Source organism: Mesocricetus auratus, unplaced genomic scaffold (assembly GCF_017639785.1).
Source record: "Mesocricetus auratus isolate SY011 unplaced genomic scaffold, BCM_Maur_2.0 Super-Scaffold_100004, whole genome shotgun sequence".
Taxonomy (NCBI): Eukaryota; Metazoa; Chordata; class Mammalia; order Rodentia; family Cricetidae; genus Mesocricetus; species Mesocricetus auratus.
The window spans coordinates 85,241,732-85,258,758 of NW_024429189.1; the positions used below are offsets into that span (position 1 = coordinate 85,241,732).

At 44.1% G+C, this 17,027-nt stretch overlaps 1 protein-coding gene across 2 annotated transcripts in view; it reads left to right on the top strand.

Moving 5' to 3' along the window:
- The first annotated feature begins 254 nt into the window (after positions 1-254).
- Bub1b (BUB1 mitotic checkpoint serine/threonine kinase B) overlaps positions 255-17,027 on the top strand; it is a 51,690-nt gene continuing 34,917 nt past the window's right edge. For both annotated transcript variants that reach the window (XM_040746035.1, XM_040746036.1), the window contains exons 1-6: positions 255-513; positions 2,721-2,867; positions 10,878-10,937; positions 11,993-12,137; positions 15,184-15,380; positions 16,481-16,650. In XM_040746035.1, coding sequence (XP_040601969.1) covers positions 479-513; positions 2,721-2,867; positions 10,878-10,937; positions 11,993-12,137; positions 15,184-15,380; positions 16,481-16,650 — 754 coding nt within the window. In that variant the 5' untranslated portion in view covers positions 255-478. The remainder of the gene's footprint in view (positions 514-2,720; positions 2,868-10,877; positions 10,938-11,992; positions 12,138-15,183; positions 15,381-16,480; positions 16,651-17,027) is intronic.

Genomic DNA, 17,027 nt, shown 5'->3' on the forward strand with positions numbered 1-17,027 from the left:
TATAACACTCAAAACATCAAAGAAACCTTTGTTCTTATGGTGTCTCTCGTTGCCTTAGAGTAGAAACTCAAGAGTGAGCCCACAGAGAATTCTTAGTGCCCCAGCCTGCTGCAGCGCCTGCAAAGTCATTGGTTCCAGCTCCTCAAACCCGGAACTACAATTCCCATGTGCACAGCGCAGCGCGAGCTTTAACCCGGGACAAACTACAGTCTCCAGAATGCTTTGGGAGAGAGGCGCCTGGGGCGTGGCTACGTCCGCGGCGAGGGACCGTTAAATTTGAAACTTGGCGGCTTAGGCGTGATGGGTCGTGAGGTGGCGGCTTTGGGACAGAGTTGGGGGCACGCTTTCGTCTAGGAGCACGGGAAGACAGTCCTCGCAACCCCAGGACCAGCTGAAGGTTGAGAAAGGAAAGCCAGATAGTCGGAACCCGGGGAAAAAAGGTCTGCGGACGGGCGAAAGCAAGACCCGGGAATGCAGGATGGCCGCGGCGAGGGAGGAAGGGCTTGCAGCGAGGTGAGGACCCGAGTCAAGCTGCTACAGCTGCGTGCTTGGTGGGCGAGGGGGAGGATCGCAGAGGTTGGGAAAGAGCAGGCCCTCCCGAGCCCCTTTCCTGATGGCGTGGAGCCCTGCATCCAGCCACGGGACAAAACAGGGAGAGCTTGGAATTTGCCTTGAGATCTGAGTCTGCAACTCATTTTAGCTATTTTGTTTGACCTTGAACATGCCTTGTATGGGAGTCGTGGAGACACTAATGCTGCTGTAAAGTAACTGCTTTCAATTAATAGGTGTTTCATTATGCCAGTAGCACGAACCTCAGCTACTTTCCTCATATATAAAAATATAGAGCAGGTTTTCTAGGTTAGAACTTAATATGCATTTTAATTATGGAATCCATAATAGCTGGGTCATTGCCATGCCATAAGCTTCCATTCATGCAACAGAATTTATTGACCACCACATGAACACTGAAGGTGAACAATAAAAGACACAATATTCCAGCCCTTGTGAAGTTCTGGGCAGGAATAAAGATGGGGAAAACCCTGAATAAGACACATTTAAAATGAGAAAAATAGATAGCAACCAATTAAAGGTATAAAGCAAGAGATGACAGGCAGCATTGGAGGTGGAGTTTTGCAGTTTCTGAAAAGTTGGGATCACATAGGGCACTTGCCTAAGATTCACAAGGCCTTGGTTTTGTTCCCTAGCACTGATAAGGAAAAAAGATTTGAACAGATGAGATGGTATTTGGGTCAAAACTAGAACTAGTCATGGACATGGCTCTGCAGATAGAGGTGACTGCTGCCAAGACCGAGGACCACAGTTTGGTCCCTAGGACCCCACATGGTGGAAGGAGAGAACCAACTTTGAAAAGTTGTTCTCTGGCCTACACACACACACACACACACACACACACACACACACAACACACGCGCATAAATAAATCATTAATGTTAAAGAACTAGTCATGTCTGTATTGTAGAAATGTAGGAGGGGAAGCTGCTCCTGGCATGGTCATTGTCACTGGAGCACCGTGAACCTAGACAGTAGAAGGAATTAAGGCGAGTATGGAACTGGAGAGACGGTTCAGCCATGAAAGGCTAGGCTGACCACCAAAATGACAAGGTCAGTATGCCAGCACAGTAATGACTGGGCTTTCCATTTGATCGTAATGGAAAATCACAAGATGTATTTTAGCAAAGCAATTTGAGAGGGATTTATTGGTGTGCAGTGTTGATTGGATTAAAAACAGAAAAAGGGCCGGGTGTTGGTGGCGCACACCTTTGTTCCCAGCACTGGGGAGGCAGAGGCAGGAGGATCTCTGTGAGTTCCAGGCCAGCCTGGTCTACAGAGTGAGTGCCAGGACAGGCTCCAAGCCTACACAGAGAACCCCTGTCTTGAAAAAAACAAAAACAAAAACAAAACAAAAACCCAGAAAAAAATGGTGACCCGCAGACTAGAGAAGACCTCATTGTACTAACTCAGGCGAGAGAAAGGGGTAGTTGAGCAAAACTGAAAACAGTGCAGATATAGAGAAGTGATAGATTTCTGGATTTTTTGTCTTGTTTTGGACAGGGTTTCACAACACACTATGCTGCACTAGCTGGCTTCAGACTCTGCCTCCTAAGTGCTGGAACTAAAAGCTTAGGTCACCATACCTGGCTTTTATTTCTCTGTTCTATTTATTTATATATTTTCGGTTTTTCGAGACAGGGTTTCTTTATGTAACCCTGGCTGGAACTGTTGCTCTGTAGACCAGGCTGACCTGGAACTCAGAGATCCACCTGCCACCTGCCTCTGCCTCCTGAGTGCTGGGATTAAAGGCATACGCCTCCCCTGCCCAGTTTATTTCTCTTATAAAGTGAAAGTTAAAACATAGCATATTATTCTGAGTAGGACTAATTTTCGAATTACACCAGATTGTTCCATGTTAGACATAAAACTGCTAGCTTTTAAAAAAATCTAATCTACTTTGCTAAATTTATGATGCTTTTAAAATTTTCCTGGCTTTAACTTTATTGGTATTTTGCAATGTCTTTGCCAAGTTCTCTCTTCTGTTAGGCATAAACTTGGAAACCAAAATGGTAGACTCAGAAGCTCAGGACAACAATGCTACCAGGGTGCCAGCTCTCTGCATCCCAGAACCGCACCTGCAAAGGTAGTGACATACTCTATACCATAACACTGCTGGTGTCAGGGTCACCTCTGTCTCTTGTTCACAGTGAAGCCGTGTCGCTGGAGGGGGATGAGTGGGAGCTGAGTAAAGAAAACGTACAACCCTTACGGCATGGCCGGAAAATGTCCACGCTTCAGGGAGCTTTGGCACAGCAGGAATCAGCCTGTAACACTACTCTTCAGCAGCAGAAAAGGTAAGGGGTAGAACAGAAAAGGTAAGGGGTAGAACTATCTGGGCCCAGCTTGCTGTTCTGGTAGAGAGCATGGGGGTGGTACTGTAGAAAGAGCCCTAAGAAATCCTCTGATTGCAAACTTTTTAAAAGATTCATTTATTTATTTAGGTTTTCAAGACAGGGTTTCTTTATAGCACTGGCTGTCCTGGAACTCGCTCTGTAGACCAGCCTGGCCTCAAACTCACAGAGATCCACCTGCCTCTGCCTCCCGAGTGCTGGGATTAAAGGTGTGCACCACCACTGCCTGGTGATTGTGAGCTTCTTAATTGCATGAGATACTGTTTATTTCAGGTTAAAATGTAATGTGTAACCATACTCATTGTGTTAGATCTTCGAAAGCAGCGTTTTCATGATTTTGCTGTAGAAGCATAGTATATAGCATTTTTTGTTTGTTTGTTTTTAATTTTATTTATTATTAAGTATACAGTGTTCTGCCTGCATGCCAGAAGAGGTCACCAGATCTCATTACAGATGGTTGTGAGCTTCCATGTGGTTGCTGGGAATTGAACTCAGGACCCCTGAGCCATCTCTCCAGCCCCGTTTTTTTTTTTTTTGTTTTGTTTTGTTTTGTTTTGTTTTGTTTTGTTTTTTGAGACAGGGTTTCTCTGTAGCTTTGGATACTGTCCTGGAACTCGCTCTGTAGACCAGGCTGGCCTCGAACTCACAGAGATCCACCTGCCTCTGCCTCCCTAGTGCTGGGATTAAAGACATGTGCCACCACCTCCCAGTTGAGGCATAGTATTGAGTTTTGCTTTTTTTTTTTTGAGAGAGGATTAATTACTCTGTAGTCCTGGCTGGTCTAGAAGTCACTATGTAGTTCCAGTCTGGCTTTGAACTCACAGAGATCTGTCTGCCTCTGCCTCTGCCTCACAAGTGCTGGGATTACAGCATGTGCCCAGTGGTATCTAATTCTTTTTTTTTTAAAGAGTTAGTTTGTTCAGCTAACACAGAAGGAAAGGGTAACAGATATGTTACATTTACTTTCTCAGGGGAAGGTTTCTGTCAGTGGATTAACACTGGTTTCTTTTCTCCCTTCTCTGGGGCAGTCTTCCCCATCCTTGGTTTGGAGAGACAGGTTAGTCTTCTGCCATGTAGAGGCGATACATCAGGGCTATAGCCAGGGCTGAGATGGCTGTGATCACCTAGTTGGTCCACCAGCTGGAATTAGAGTCGACAGTAGTGATAAGAGTTTCCTGAGGCTTGGCTATCTTTGATCTGTCATCCGGATGGAGCTCGCCAATGCTGTAGGTTTTGGACAGTTCTCGAGAGGCCTTAGAGTGCCCAACGTCCTCAGAGTTCTCGGTAACTTCGCGTCGCCCCGGCCTGCTTTCTTAGTACTTGTTCCCCACCAGGGTGCTGTCCAAAGGACAGGTTGCACGGACATTAAAATCCTTTTAGGCGCCAGGCGGTGGTGGCGCACACCTTTAATCCCAGCACTCAGGAGGCAGAGGCAGACGGATCTCTATGAGTTCGAGGCCAGGCTAGACCGACAGCCTCCAAAACAATACAGAGAAACCCTGTCTCGTAAAACCAAAAAAAAAAAAATCTTTTCAGGCAAATGGCCTCCTCCAGAAACTTGGTCAGATTGCACACCTTGTGGTGCAGGATCACCCAGGTGCTCTTGCTGTCTTTGTGCTTCTGAATCTCCTCCAGGGTGTAGTACTTCACGTCTCCCTGGCCGGCCATCTTGTAACAGTGAACTTCCCGGGCCCTGAGACAAAGCCGTGCAGGGTGGTGTGCTGCTACTCACTTCTGAGCAGCCTCCTCCAGAGACATTCCCAGCCTTACCAGGACCAGTGCCCAGGGCCACCGGTGAGGAGGCGCCTCAAACTGGGCAGGGACCCAGTGTTCATTCTTTTTTTTTTTTTTGGTTTTTACGAGACAGGGTTTCTCTGTATTGTTTTGGAGGCTGTCGGTCCAGCCTGGCCTCGAACTCACAGAGATCCGCCTGCCTCTGCCTCCCGAGTGCTGGGATTAAAGGCATGCGCCACCACCGCCCAGCCCGGTGTTCATTCTTAATGCTTGTTCCTGGGGCCTGCATTGACCCTGTGCTTATTTCTCCACTTGTCTGACCGGTGTTGGCTCCGATATGTTTTGTCCCAGTCCCTGCCCTCAGCTGTGCTCACAGCTACCATTGACAACTCTTGCCTTCTCAGTGTCTATTCCCTGTACCGTGTAGGCAGTCCCAAGCTTGAGGAAATTCAGTTTATGATTCTATGTAGACATGGAAATGATACTCATCCGATAGAAGCCATACTTTGAATTTTGATCTTTTCAAGGATGAGGGGTACACAGTAGGACTGCTTTGGGATGCTCTGTAGTTGCAGAGAGGGGTGGTACCCAGTGACCCTGTATCTCTAAGAGGCTGAGCCATATGCAATACGCTGTGTTGCTAAGTTGTGGTATTTGGCAGGATAGATTTTATTTATTGCGCTGTAATCTAGGGTATTTTCTTTTTCTCTTCCTTTTGGGTTTGTTTTATTTATTTATTGTGGTTGGACCTTTTCATTGGTACCATTGGATCCTTATTAACGACACAGAGACTTATTATAAATTATAAAAGCTCAGCCATAAGTTAGACTTGTTACTAACTAGCTCTTACAACCCATTTCTATTGATCAACTACGTATTGCCACATGACTCGTGGCTTTACCTGTCCTTCAACATGTCTTGCTCCTGGTGACTCCGACTTTCTTCTTCCCAGTGTCCTGTGTCTGGCTGTGCTGTCTATACCTCCTGCCTAGCTAGTGATCGTTTAGCTTTTATTAAACCAATGAGAAGGAACCTTGGCAAAGACACATCTTCACAGTGTACAAAAAGATTATTACACAAGTATTTATTTATTTTTTTGAGACAGACTGTTTCTGTGTGGCCCTGACTGTCCTAGGAACTCACCCTGTAGACCAGGCTGGCCTCAAAGTTCCTCCTCCTGCCTTTGCCTCCTGAGTGCTGGAATTAAAGGCTTGTACCACCACTGCCAGGCTACCTAGGGTATTTTCAACTGTAACAGGTTTAACTGGATACAATTCTGTTGTCAGATAGCAAATTTCTGTACTCCCAAATGACCCTTTTTCTACTTCTCCATTTTGGTTAATGTTACAAAAACTCATCTGAAGGACTCTTATTTATTGCTCTCTGATGCCCTTTTGGTAAAGCTATATATTATTGTTTTTCGTGTGTGTGCATACGTACCCGTGTGTACAAGTTCTCAAGGAGGTCAGAAAGGGCTTTGGTCCCTGGCAGCTGCAGGCTGATTTGAGCTGCCCAGCATGGGTGCTCTCTGAGCCATGTCTTCAGCAGTCTCATCCTTTCTGGCGTTGGTCCAGGGCTTCTCAAATACCAAGATTACATTTTACCATTAAGCTGTTGCCACAGCCCTGGACATTTCATTTGAGTATAATGTAGGTAAGTGAATGCTCAGATTTCTAAGAATGCCAATCAAGCGGTACATTTCGTCATACACTGACTGTAGGACATTCTCTCCTCTCTCTCTCTCTCTCTCTCTCTCTCTCTCTCTCTCTCTCTCTCTCTCTCTCTCTCTCTCTCTCTCCCTCCCTCCCTCCCTCTCCCTCGTTCTCCCCTCTCCGTGAAGCACCGCTGATTAGGTTTCTGTCAAAATAAGCCACTTTGCCTGTTCTGGAATTTCGTTGTTTGGGGCAGGGCCTTGCTCTGTATCCTAGACTGGCTTTAACTTGTGGTCACTTCTTGCTGTCTCCCAGGTGATGGACTTGCAGGTGTATGTCCCCCGCCCCCAGCTTATTGTAGAATTTTATATAAATAAAATGGTAGGTTATTTTAAACTCTTTTGACTCTTTGCTCTTTGGGGACCCACTACCCAGCTCCCCAATAATCACACATGGAGATTTATTCTTTTGTATGAATGCCTAGCCCTAGCTTGGCTTGTTTCTAGCCAGCTTTTCTTAATTGTCCTATCTGGGCTTTTGTCTTTCTATATTCTATATACTTTTACTTCTTACTCATTCCATGGATGGCTGGCAGGCTGGCCCCTGATGCCCTCCTCTCCTCCTTTTCTCTGCTACTTGATCTTTTCTTCCCAATTTCTACTATTTATTCTCTCTGCCTGCAGCCCTGCCTGCTTCTCTTACCTGCCTAGCTATTGACCAATCCGCTGTTTATTAGATCAGTCAGGCGTTTTAGGCAGATACATTAACACAGCTTCACAGAGTTAAACAAATGCAGCATAAAAGAATGCAGCACATCTTTGCATCATTAAAATATTCTACATCATAAACAAATGTAACACATCTTCAACTAATGACACACAACATAGTCTCATGTGGATCTTTCATGTAGTGTAATTTTGAATACTCTTCATATTGCATATATCAGTAGGCTGTCCCTTTTTACAGCCAAGTAAGTGATTTGTTTAATATTTGCCAGTTGTTGGACATTTTGGTTCATTCTTTTGTGCTTTGTAAATCAAGCCAGTGTGGATATTTAACAAGGCTTTTTCAGACTTCTTAAAACCTTTACTGGAGCCCAGCCTGGTCATTTGAAACAACAAAAACAAAATGTAACAATTATCCAAATTATTCTATTATTAATAAAAACTTGGGAGTCACATAGTAGGGTATGAACCTGGTAGATCCAAAAAGCTGCAGAGAAAGGCCCAGTCAACCCTCTTCTGTGCTTTTCCAAGATTGAGAAAGGCCCATGAAACTCCTAAACCCCACCTCCTTCCTCCCTGTGTCTCTCTTCCCATCTGAGTCTGCCAAAAAAAAAAAAAAATATAGTTTATTCTGTTCTGCTGAGTGTGAACTCCACCCTCTGAGTCAAGGTTCAGTTTCAGTTTATTGACAGCTTTTGGGGACAGTGAACAAATCTCTTGCAACAACAAAACACCTTTTACTATCGGTTCTTGGCAAGTACCACACCTGTTTTGTATTGTTGATTTTTTTTTTTACTTGTATATGTTGCCTTTTTTATGAGGAGTATAATTAGTTTTTGTTAGAAACTGTTTTGTTTGTTTATTGTTTTTAAGCAGAACTTCCCCAAATATCCTAGGCTGTTCTTGAACTTATTGTGGTAGCCCAGACTGGCCCTGAACTTGCAGGATTTTGGCCTCAGCCTCTATTGTGCTACAATTACAGACATATGACACTTCAGCTTTTTTATTATTAGTATCTTTTCGGTTTGGTTTTTTGTTTTTCAAGATAGCTTTTCTGTGTAGTCATGGTTGTTCTGGAACTTGCTCTGTAGACCAGGCTGTTCTTGAACTCAGGAATCTGCCAGCCTCTGCCTCCTGAATGCTGGGATTAAAGGTGTGTGTTACTGTGCCCAGCTTAACATTTTCTTTATAATAAATATTGTTTATATTCTTATCACTTGACACTTTGATATGTGTCTATAATTTGGTCATTTTCACACTCCCCCTTTAATCTCTCTTATCCCTTCTCTGACTATTGATGATCTCGCTTTTCTTCTCCTCTCTTGCGCTCTCTCTGTTTCTCTCTTTCTTTTTTTTCCAGACAAGGTTTCTCTGGTAACAGTCCTGGCTGTCCTGGAACTCGCTTTGTAGACCAGTTTGGCCTCAGATTTACTGAGATCCTCCTGCCTCTGCCTCCCAAGTACTGGGATTAAAGGGGTGTGCCACCACCGCTCGTTTTCATGTCTCTGCTTGTCTGGTGTGTTTTGTGATGTGGGGTGTGTGTATGTGCTCGCATGCGCGCGTGCGTGTGTGTGTGTGTGTGTGTGTGTGTGTGTGTGTGTGTGTGTGTGTGTGAGACCCATTGGATTGAATTATGGTTGCTTGCACAAATAGCGGGGTACTGGATAATGAGTAACCTAACAGTGACTACTCCTGTAAACAATGATTTTACCCTCCATCACCCATTAACTGCCAGTGGCACCTCAGCAAGGAGTGGGGACTCATGACCCCTTCCCCATCCAGGGTTGAATGTCACTGGACCCTATCTTGGTTTTGCTTTATTTTTGTTTTTTTTTGGGGGGGGAATTTATTTATTTATTTATTTACTTATTATATGTGTGGAGGTCAAAGGACAACTTTGAGGACTCTGTTCTCTTCTTCTGCCATGTGGGTTCTAGGAACCCAACTCATGTCCTCAGCAGTGAGTGTGCTTACCCAGTGAGCATCTCTGGCCAGTGGACTCTTTCTTGTTTGTGTCTTGTGCAAGCAATCACAGCTGCTGTGCATTGGTGGGTGCCATACCCAGGTCATGTCCAGGAAACTGTTTTGTGATGCTTTCCTCCATCCTCCATCTCCTAGAATCTTGCCACCTCTTCCATGATGTCCTTGAGCCTGGGAGGGAGTGATGCAGATATCCCTTCAATTAGGCTGAGCACTCATCAGTCACTGGTTCTTAGCCTTTTATCTGCCTTTACTGTGTTCCGCCACAAAAACTAGCATCGCTAACCAAGGCTGATACATATTCCCTCTTGGGCACCTATGCTTACATGCATATACCCACATAGACACAAACACAATTAAAAATAAATCTTAAAAATATATAAACAGCCAGGTGGTGGTGGCGCATGCCTTTAATCCCAGCACTCAGGAGGCAGAGGCAGAGGCAGAGGCAGGTGGATCTCTGTGAGTTCGAGACCAGCCTGGTATACAAGAGCTAGTTTCAGGACAGCCTCCAAAGCCACAGAGAAACCCTGTCTAGAAAAACAAACAAACATACATACATGCATTACATACATACAAGCCTAATAGGAAGCATTATGATCTCATTTTGCATGTGAAGAAACTAAAAACAGAATTAACTATTGTTGTCTAAGCTAATGACTGATAGAGTTGGGTTTTGTTTTACTTTTAATAAGCTCTCATGGAGCAGCCCTGACTGGCCTGGAACTCACTGTGTAAATCAAGCTAGCCTTAAACTCAAAGACATCTTCACACCTCTACCTTGAGTGCTGGGATTGGAGGAGGCCTGCAGCACCACACCTAGCTTAGAATATTAATTATTTCTATTCTTTCTATGTGTTTATTTAAGCTTTTTGTTAGTTTTAATTGAGTTATATGTATATGTGGGTATATGCATATGAGTACAGGTGCCTGCTAAGGCCAGAGGCACAGATACAGATCCCTGTAATCTGGAGTTCCAGGTGATTGTGACTCACCCTATTTGTGTGCTCCTCAAGATTCTATTTTTGGAAGGGCGGTACTGGAGAGATTGCTCAGTGGTTAAGAGCACTTAACTGTTCTTGTAGAAGATTCAGATTTGCTTCGCAGCACTCATGGTGGCTGACCTCTCATTCTCTTCCAGCCTCCTTAGACACAACACACATGTAGCCCATATATACATACATACATATATTCAGGCAAAATAAAGCTGTATGTAGTTGAGAGCCGCATGATGTGGGTGCTTGGAATCTTGGGTAGTCTACAAGAGCAAGCAGTACACACTGGGTCTCCAATTGCTAAAGTGTGTCCTTGTTGGAGGAACAGTGTCAATGGGGGTGCACCTTGAGGTTTCAAAAGCCCACACCAGGCCCAGTTAGCTCTCTCTTCCTGGTGCTTGTGGGTCAATAGCATAAGCTCTTGGTTATGCTCTGGGTTAAGCCCTGGGTTATGCCTGCCTGCTGCCATAATCCCTCCGTGATGGCCATGGACTCTAATCACCTGAAACTGTTAGCCTCCAATAAACTCTTTCTTCTGTTAGTTCATTTGGTCATGGTGTCTTATCACAATAACAGGAAAAAACAGACAGCACTCTTAACTGCTGAGCCCGCTCTCTAGCCTGAACAGCATTCCATAACTGATTTGGTGTGGTTTTGCCCTTTTCTTTTTTGAGCTGGCAACTGAATCTAGGGTCTTAAGCACTGTACCACTGAGCTACATTCCCACTCTGTTCTTTTTCTATTTAACACATTCTCAAGCTCTGGTAGAGTTGTTTAGATCAATCTGAAGCTCAGTCTCAGGAGTGAGTGAGGCCTGCCCTGCCTGCCATCTGCTGCGTGTGGTAACGTGGTCTGTTTCAATCCTAGGGCTTTTGAATCTGAAATCCGCTTTTACTCTGGAAGTGACCCCCTGGATGTTTGGGACAGGTGAGTACTGTTCATGGAGGGAACAACAGACACACTCACAGACAAATCTTCTGGGCCTTGTTTCTCAAGTTGAGGGTATGGAGTGGTGAAGACAGCAGAAAGTGGTGTCTTGGTGACGCAGACTTCCACAACAGCCACAGTGGTTTTCTGAGGTGTTTGTTTTGCAGGGCTGTGCATAGAGCCCAGGATTTTACACATGCCAAGGAAGGGCTTTTCTACTGAGTTAAACTCCAGTTGCCTTGAGGTGTTTAAGTTGGAGTATGACACAGCTTTTTCTTTTTAAACTAGTTTATTTAAGCTTATCTTATGTGCATTTGTGTGAAGGTGTCAGATCTCCTATAACTGGAGTTACAGACAATAGTGAGCTGCCATGTGGGTGCTGGGAATTGAACTGGGGTCCTCTGGAAGAACAGCCAGTGCCCTTAACCACTGAGCCATCTCTCCAGCCCCTATGACACAGCTTTGAGTGCATCTTTCTATCCTTTCCCCAGAACATCTGTTGCAAATACTTCAAGACAGTTTGAGAGACAGAGGCTTAGGATATGTCACTGAGGACTTCTAAAGAAACAGTCTTTGAATATGTTAAATATTTTTTGTTGAAAAATCTAGAAGAGAGGGCTAGAACAATGGCTCCTCTGTTAAGACCCCTGGCTGCACTTCCAGAGAACTGGGTTAGATTTCCAGTTCTCACGTGGCAGCTCACAACCCTGTGTAATTCTGGTCCCAAGGAATCTGACTCCTTCTGGCCTCTGGCACTGCACACATGTGATACAGAGACAGGCATCCAAAACCCATATACACAAATAATGAAATAAGCAAATCCAGAATGGGCTAGGTGTGGTTGCACGTGCCTATAATCCCAGTATTCAGAAGGCAGAAGCAGGCAGATCTCTTTGAGCTGAGTGCAGCCTGGCCCACATAGTTGAGTACAGACCAGCCAGGACTACATAAGACTCTTTCTCAAAACAGCAAAAAACCCATTCAGAATAAGACTTAGAGCTAGAGCAAAAGTACACATCAATTCAACATGTATGAATTCTTTTTCTTCTGTTCAGGTATATTAACTGGACAGAGCAGAACTATCCTCAAGGGGGGAAGGAGAGTAATATGTCAACGTTACTAGAGCGCGCTATAGGAGCCCTACAGGGAGAGAAGCGTTATTATAGTGACCCCCGCTTTCTCAGTCTTTGGCTCAAATTGGTAAGTGTCGTCTGAATTCAAATAGCAGGTCGGCTTTTTCCTGTAGAGGTGTTAACAGTAAACATTTGAAAACTTCAGGAACCATTTGAACCCTTATATGCTTGGTGACATGGTGGTGCATATAATCTCTACACTTGAGGCTGAGGCTGGAGGATCACAAGTTTGATGCCATTCTGGGGTACATAGTCAGATTCTGTTTTATAAAACTAACCAAAAGCCTTGAAAAAACAAAGCAGATGTTAAGATTGGTAGAAGATCTAAAAGTACCATCATTTTTTAGTAACTTCTATGTCTATTGTTTGCAAGATTTTGTTCATTTTTATTCTATGTTTATGGGTGTTTTCCTCCATGTATGTACATGTGTTCTTGGGGAGTGTTGGATCCTTTGGAACTAGAGTTACAGATGTTTGTAAGCTCCCCTGTTGGTACTGGAAACTGAACCTGGGTCCTTGCAAGAGCAAATCCTCTTACCCATTGAGCCCACTCTCCAATGCCAACTTCTGTGTTCAGCGAATACCTTAAACCCAGACCTGTTAGTATAGGCCTGTAATCCAACTACTTGGGAGGCTGAGGCAGGAGAATCACAGAGCAAAGGCCTGCCTGCACAGTATAATGTACTCAAGGCTAGCCCAGGGAAGTTAGTAAGACCCTCTCTCAAAATACAGTAAGAGAGGGCTGGAGAGATGGCTCAGAGGTTAAGAGCACTGACTGCTCTTCCAGAGGTCTTGAGTTCAATTCCCAGCAACCATACGGTGGCTCACAACCATCTATAATGAGATTTGGTGCCCTTTTCTGGCATGCAGGAATACATGGAAGTAGAATGTTGCGCACATATTAAATAAATTAAAAAAATACAGTAAGAGAGAGGAATGGGGGTTCCCTTAATAGTGCAGTGCTTTCCTAGTGGTGCACAGTGGCAGGTTCAAATCCCAGTAGCAGTGGAAAGATATCAGTTCACAGTGGGGTAGGAATCTTCAAACGCACATGCATGCATACATACACACACGTATACACACACGTATACACACACACACACACACACACACACACACACACGCAGGCATGCACACAGGCTTCTTCCTCACAGATAATCTGAAGCACTGGTCTAGACACCTCTGTGTTGAAATGCTCAGCAGGACCTAAACTTTGTATGTGGAGAGACAGAACACCTGTTAACTACTTTGCCTTTTCTTTCTTTGTGAGGGTGGTCAAAAGGTGTAACTGAAGGATCCCTCATCTTTCCTTCCTTTTATGTGAAGATTTTTCTTGTCAGTGATTTTCTCAATGATTCCTATAATCTAGCTAAGGAAAAATTTGTTACTAGAAAATCAGTATTTTTAGTTAAAGAGGTAAAATTATTTGAATATTGAATATTTAGAAGTTGCTAAGAAATACTTAACTTTAAATGTATTCATCTAGCCATATTGTCTTTTTGTGGGGCGGGTGTTGAGACAGCTCTGGCTGTCCTGGAACTCTCCTTGTAGACCAGGCTGACCTCGAACTCACAGAGATCCGCCTGTCTCTGCCTCCTGAGTGCTGGGATTAAAGGTGTGCGCCACCATTATCCAGCTGCCATATTGTCTTTTTATTTATGTTGCATCTTAAGTGTTCTTATTGAACACTGAGTAGTTTGACCTTTACTAGCTATGCCTATGCGAGGGGATAGTCTCTCAGTAAGTTGCATGTATTAAATTGTTGTTATGCTTTATTTGGGCCATGGCAGAACCACAAATGGATCTTAAGCTGACACCACACTCAAAGTGAGTTTCCTAAAGCACCATCAAGAGAAAATGTTACTAAGTTAAAACTTAACTGGAAAACCCCTGTAGGTCATCCCAGCCCTTTGCTTCCCGTCCTCCTGTCCCCTCCCTAGGTGTTGATTCCCAAACAGCCCTCCTTCCTCCCTTACTGTGTGTTTTCAGCAAGACTGACTCACAGCAGTGTGCTGTGATCTGGATTCCTTTCTAGTAGTTTAGTGCTGTCACTGACTGTACTGCAATACCAGTCACAATGATACAAACTATGGAGGCTCACTATTTATTCTGAATGTGAATTAACTACTTATTCTAACTATTGATTTTATGTGTTAAATGACATTGAATTATTGCTCAACAAAAATTTGAGGCCAGTTGTGGTGGTTCTGTCTGTAATGCTAGCACTTGAAAGGCAGAAGCAAGGGGATTACCAAATGTTCAAGGGTATCCTAGTCTAAATGATGAGTTCCAGGCCAGCCTGGGCTATGAGTGAGACCTTGTCCCCCAAAGTAAATAAATAAATAAATACTATACTTATATGTGTATATGTAAAGAATACAGTGAAATGAAATTTTCTTATGGCCAGGAAATGTAGAAATATGTTTATAGTATGGAATTTCTTGCTGTTAAAATTTTCTCCACTATACCTGATTACATAATTCCTTAAATATAGCCTTGATCAAATCTTGCCTTTGCTTTTAACTGTCTCGGCACAGAATATATTTACCATCAATTGGATTTACATTTAAGACCTGTCATGGCCTTTATTCCAGACTCCCCATCTTGCCTTGCCGTGGTAGAGTCTGTCTTTGTCTTCACTTACGCCAGATATAAAGGGAGTCCTGTACTCGTCCATTCTATATCTGCTAAAAGTCCAGTTCCCTTTCCAGTCAGTTAAATGTCACCAGTGTGAAACTTTCCCTTCCCTTCCCTTCCCTTCCCTTCCCTTCCCTTCCCTTCCCTTCCCTTCCCTTCCCTTCCCTTCCCTTCCCTTCCCTTCCCTTCCCTTCCCTTCCCTTCCCTTCCCTTCCCTCCTCTCCCCTCCCCTCCCCTCCCCTCCTCTTCTTCTTGCAAATTGATCTCTTACTCTAGTCCCTTTCTTGGGTCTTTATTCCCTATATTTTAATACTGGGATAATTATGGTATAAAAATAATATGATGGAATGATAAGGTGAAGTACATATTCCTCGGTGCAGGAATTGCATGCAGTTTCCCTACTGGTTGTTTGGCACACAACAGGCATTTGACAAGTGAAGGAAGCTGGCTGACCGTTACCACTCTTACTGTTACAGGGGCATCTGTGCAATGAGCCCTTGGATTTGTACAGCTATTTACACAGCCAGGGGATTGGCGTCTCCCTTGCCCAGTTCTACATTTCATGGGCTGAAGAATACGAAGCTAGAGAAAACTTCAAGAGAGCAGATGCAGTGTTCCAGGAAGGGATTGAACGCAAGGCGGAGCCCCTGGAAAGACTGCAGTCCCAGCACAGGTAGTGGGCTTCCCTGGCGCCTGTTGTAACCCTTATTGTCGTCTTAGGAACTGAATTCCAGAAGTCACAAGTTCTTTGTCAGCTAATGGCAGTGGTTGTTCCAGTGTCAGTTCAGCCGTAAGCCCGTTGTGGTGCTGTCTTACACGTACTGCTGGGCTAGTGTGAGACTTGAGCAGGGGAGTCAGGAGTTCCCAGTCTTCAGGGGATTCCTCTCCAGGATTCTTCTGACAGTGTTTGGCCCTCAGAACCCCATTCCTTTGGGCAGAAAGATAGGGTCTGAGTTTTAGACTGAAGTGCTGGGGAAGACGCTGCAGTGCTTGTGTCCTAGTGAGCACCCACAATCTATTTACTCCACTTTAAAGTTGTGGCAATAACCGCAAATTTCTGCTACCTGTACTAAAGCAAGATGTCATGCTGTATGCTGACTCATTTCATATGTGTAAGGAAAAACTGGGGGGACATGTGTGTTGACTCATTTCATATGTGTAAGGAAAAGCTGTGGGGGCATGTGTTGACTCATTTCATATGTGTAAGGAAAAACTTGCGGGGTCATGTGTCAGGGTAGTATCAGTGGATCTAGGTGAAGGGCATTTGGGTATTCATTCTTTACACGATTCTGCAATTTTTATTTTTATTTTTTTTATTTTAGGTTTTTCAAGACAGGGTTTCTCTGTATTGTTTTGGAGGCTGTCCTGGAACTCACTCTGTAGACCAGGCTGGCCTCGAACTTACAGAGATTTGCCTGCCTCTGCTTCCCAAGTGCTGGGATTAAAGGCGTGTGCCACTAATGCCCGGCACAATTTTTATTTTTAATTTTATAGTACAAGTTGCTGAGAAACTATTAATTTTATCAATTTTCTAGTCTTAGCTGATGCTTGGGTCAATGTGATGAGGATTTTTCGATTACGGGTCAAACTTAAATATTTTAACGGACCCTGAGAGTCATCCTAGCTGGGAAGTCCTTATGTCTTGAGTTGCTCTCCTTATTCCTAGAGAACAAGTTTCCTGGGATAGTTGCATGCTATTTTCTCTAGCCTGTTTTTGTTGTGTGAGAACCGGTTACTTCAGGTAAAAGCTGACCATCCTTTGTCATGCTTCAGACAATTCCAGGCACGAGTATCTCGACAGGCTCTCTTGGCACTTGAAAATGAAGAGGAGGAGGAGGTCTTGGGGTCTTCTGTACCACAGAGAAGCACACTAGCTGAGCTGAAGAGCAGAGGGAAAAAGATGGCCAAAGCACCCATCAGCCGTGTCGGAGGTGCCCTGAAGGGTGAGCTTGTGTTCTTTTGGAGTGCCACTCTCTTGTGGTGGGCAGATTATGTAAGAAGGCAATACGTAGGTATACATGCGGACACTGCCCTAGGTTTCTGAATACTAGGTAGCAAAAAAGAAAGCTGGTGTCACAGAATGCAGGAGAACCAAAGGTGGCTATTTTGTGTTGTGACTGTGAGTAAACCTTATATTTGAGATGTGTTGTTTTCTAAGCGTTGTTTTTGAAAGACGGTATGTAGCAATGTATATTATTATTATATTATGGGATTAAATTATCTAAATAAAGCTTAAATGCATTAAAACCTACAGAATATTATTAATGTAGTTAAGAATATCATTTTTGTGGGGCAGTGGTGGTGCATTGCCTTTAATCCC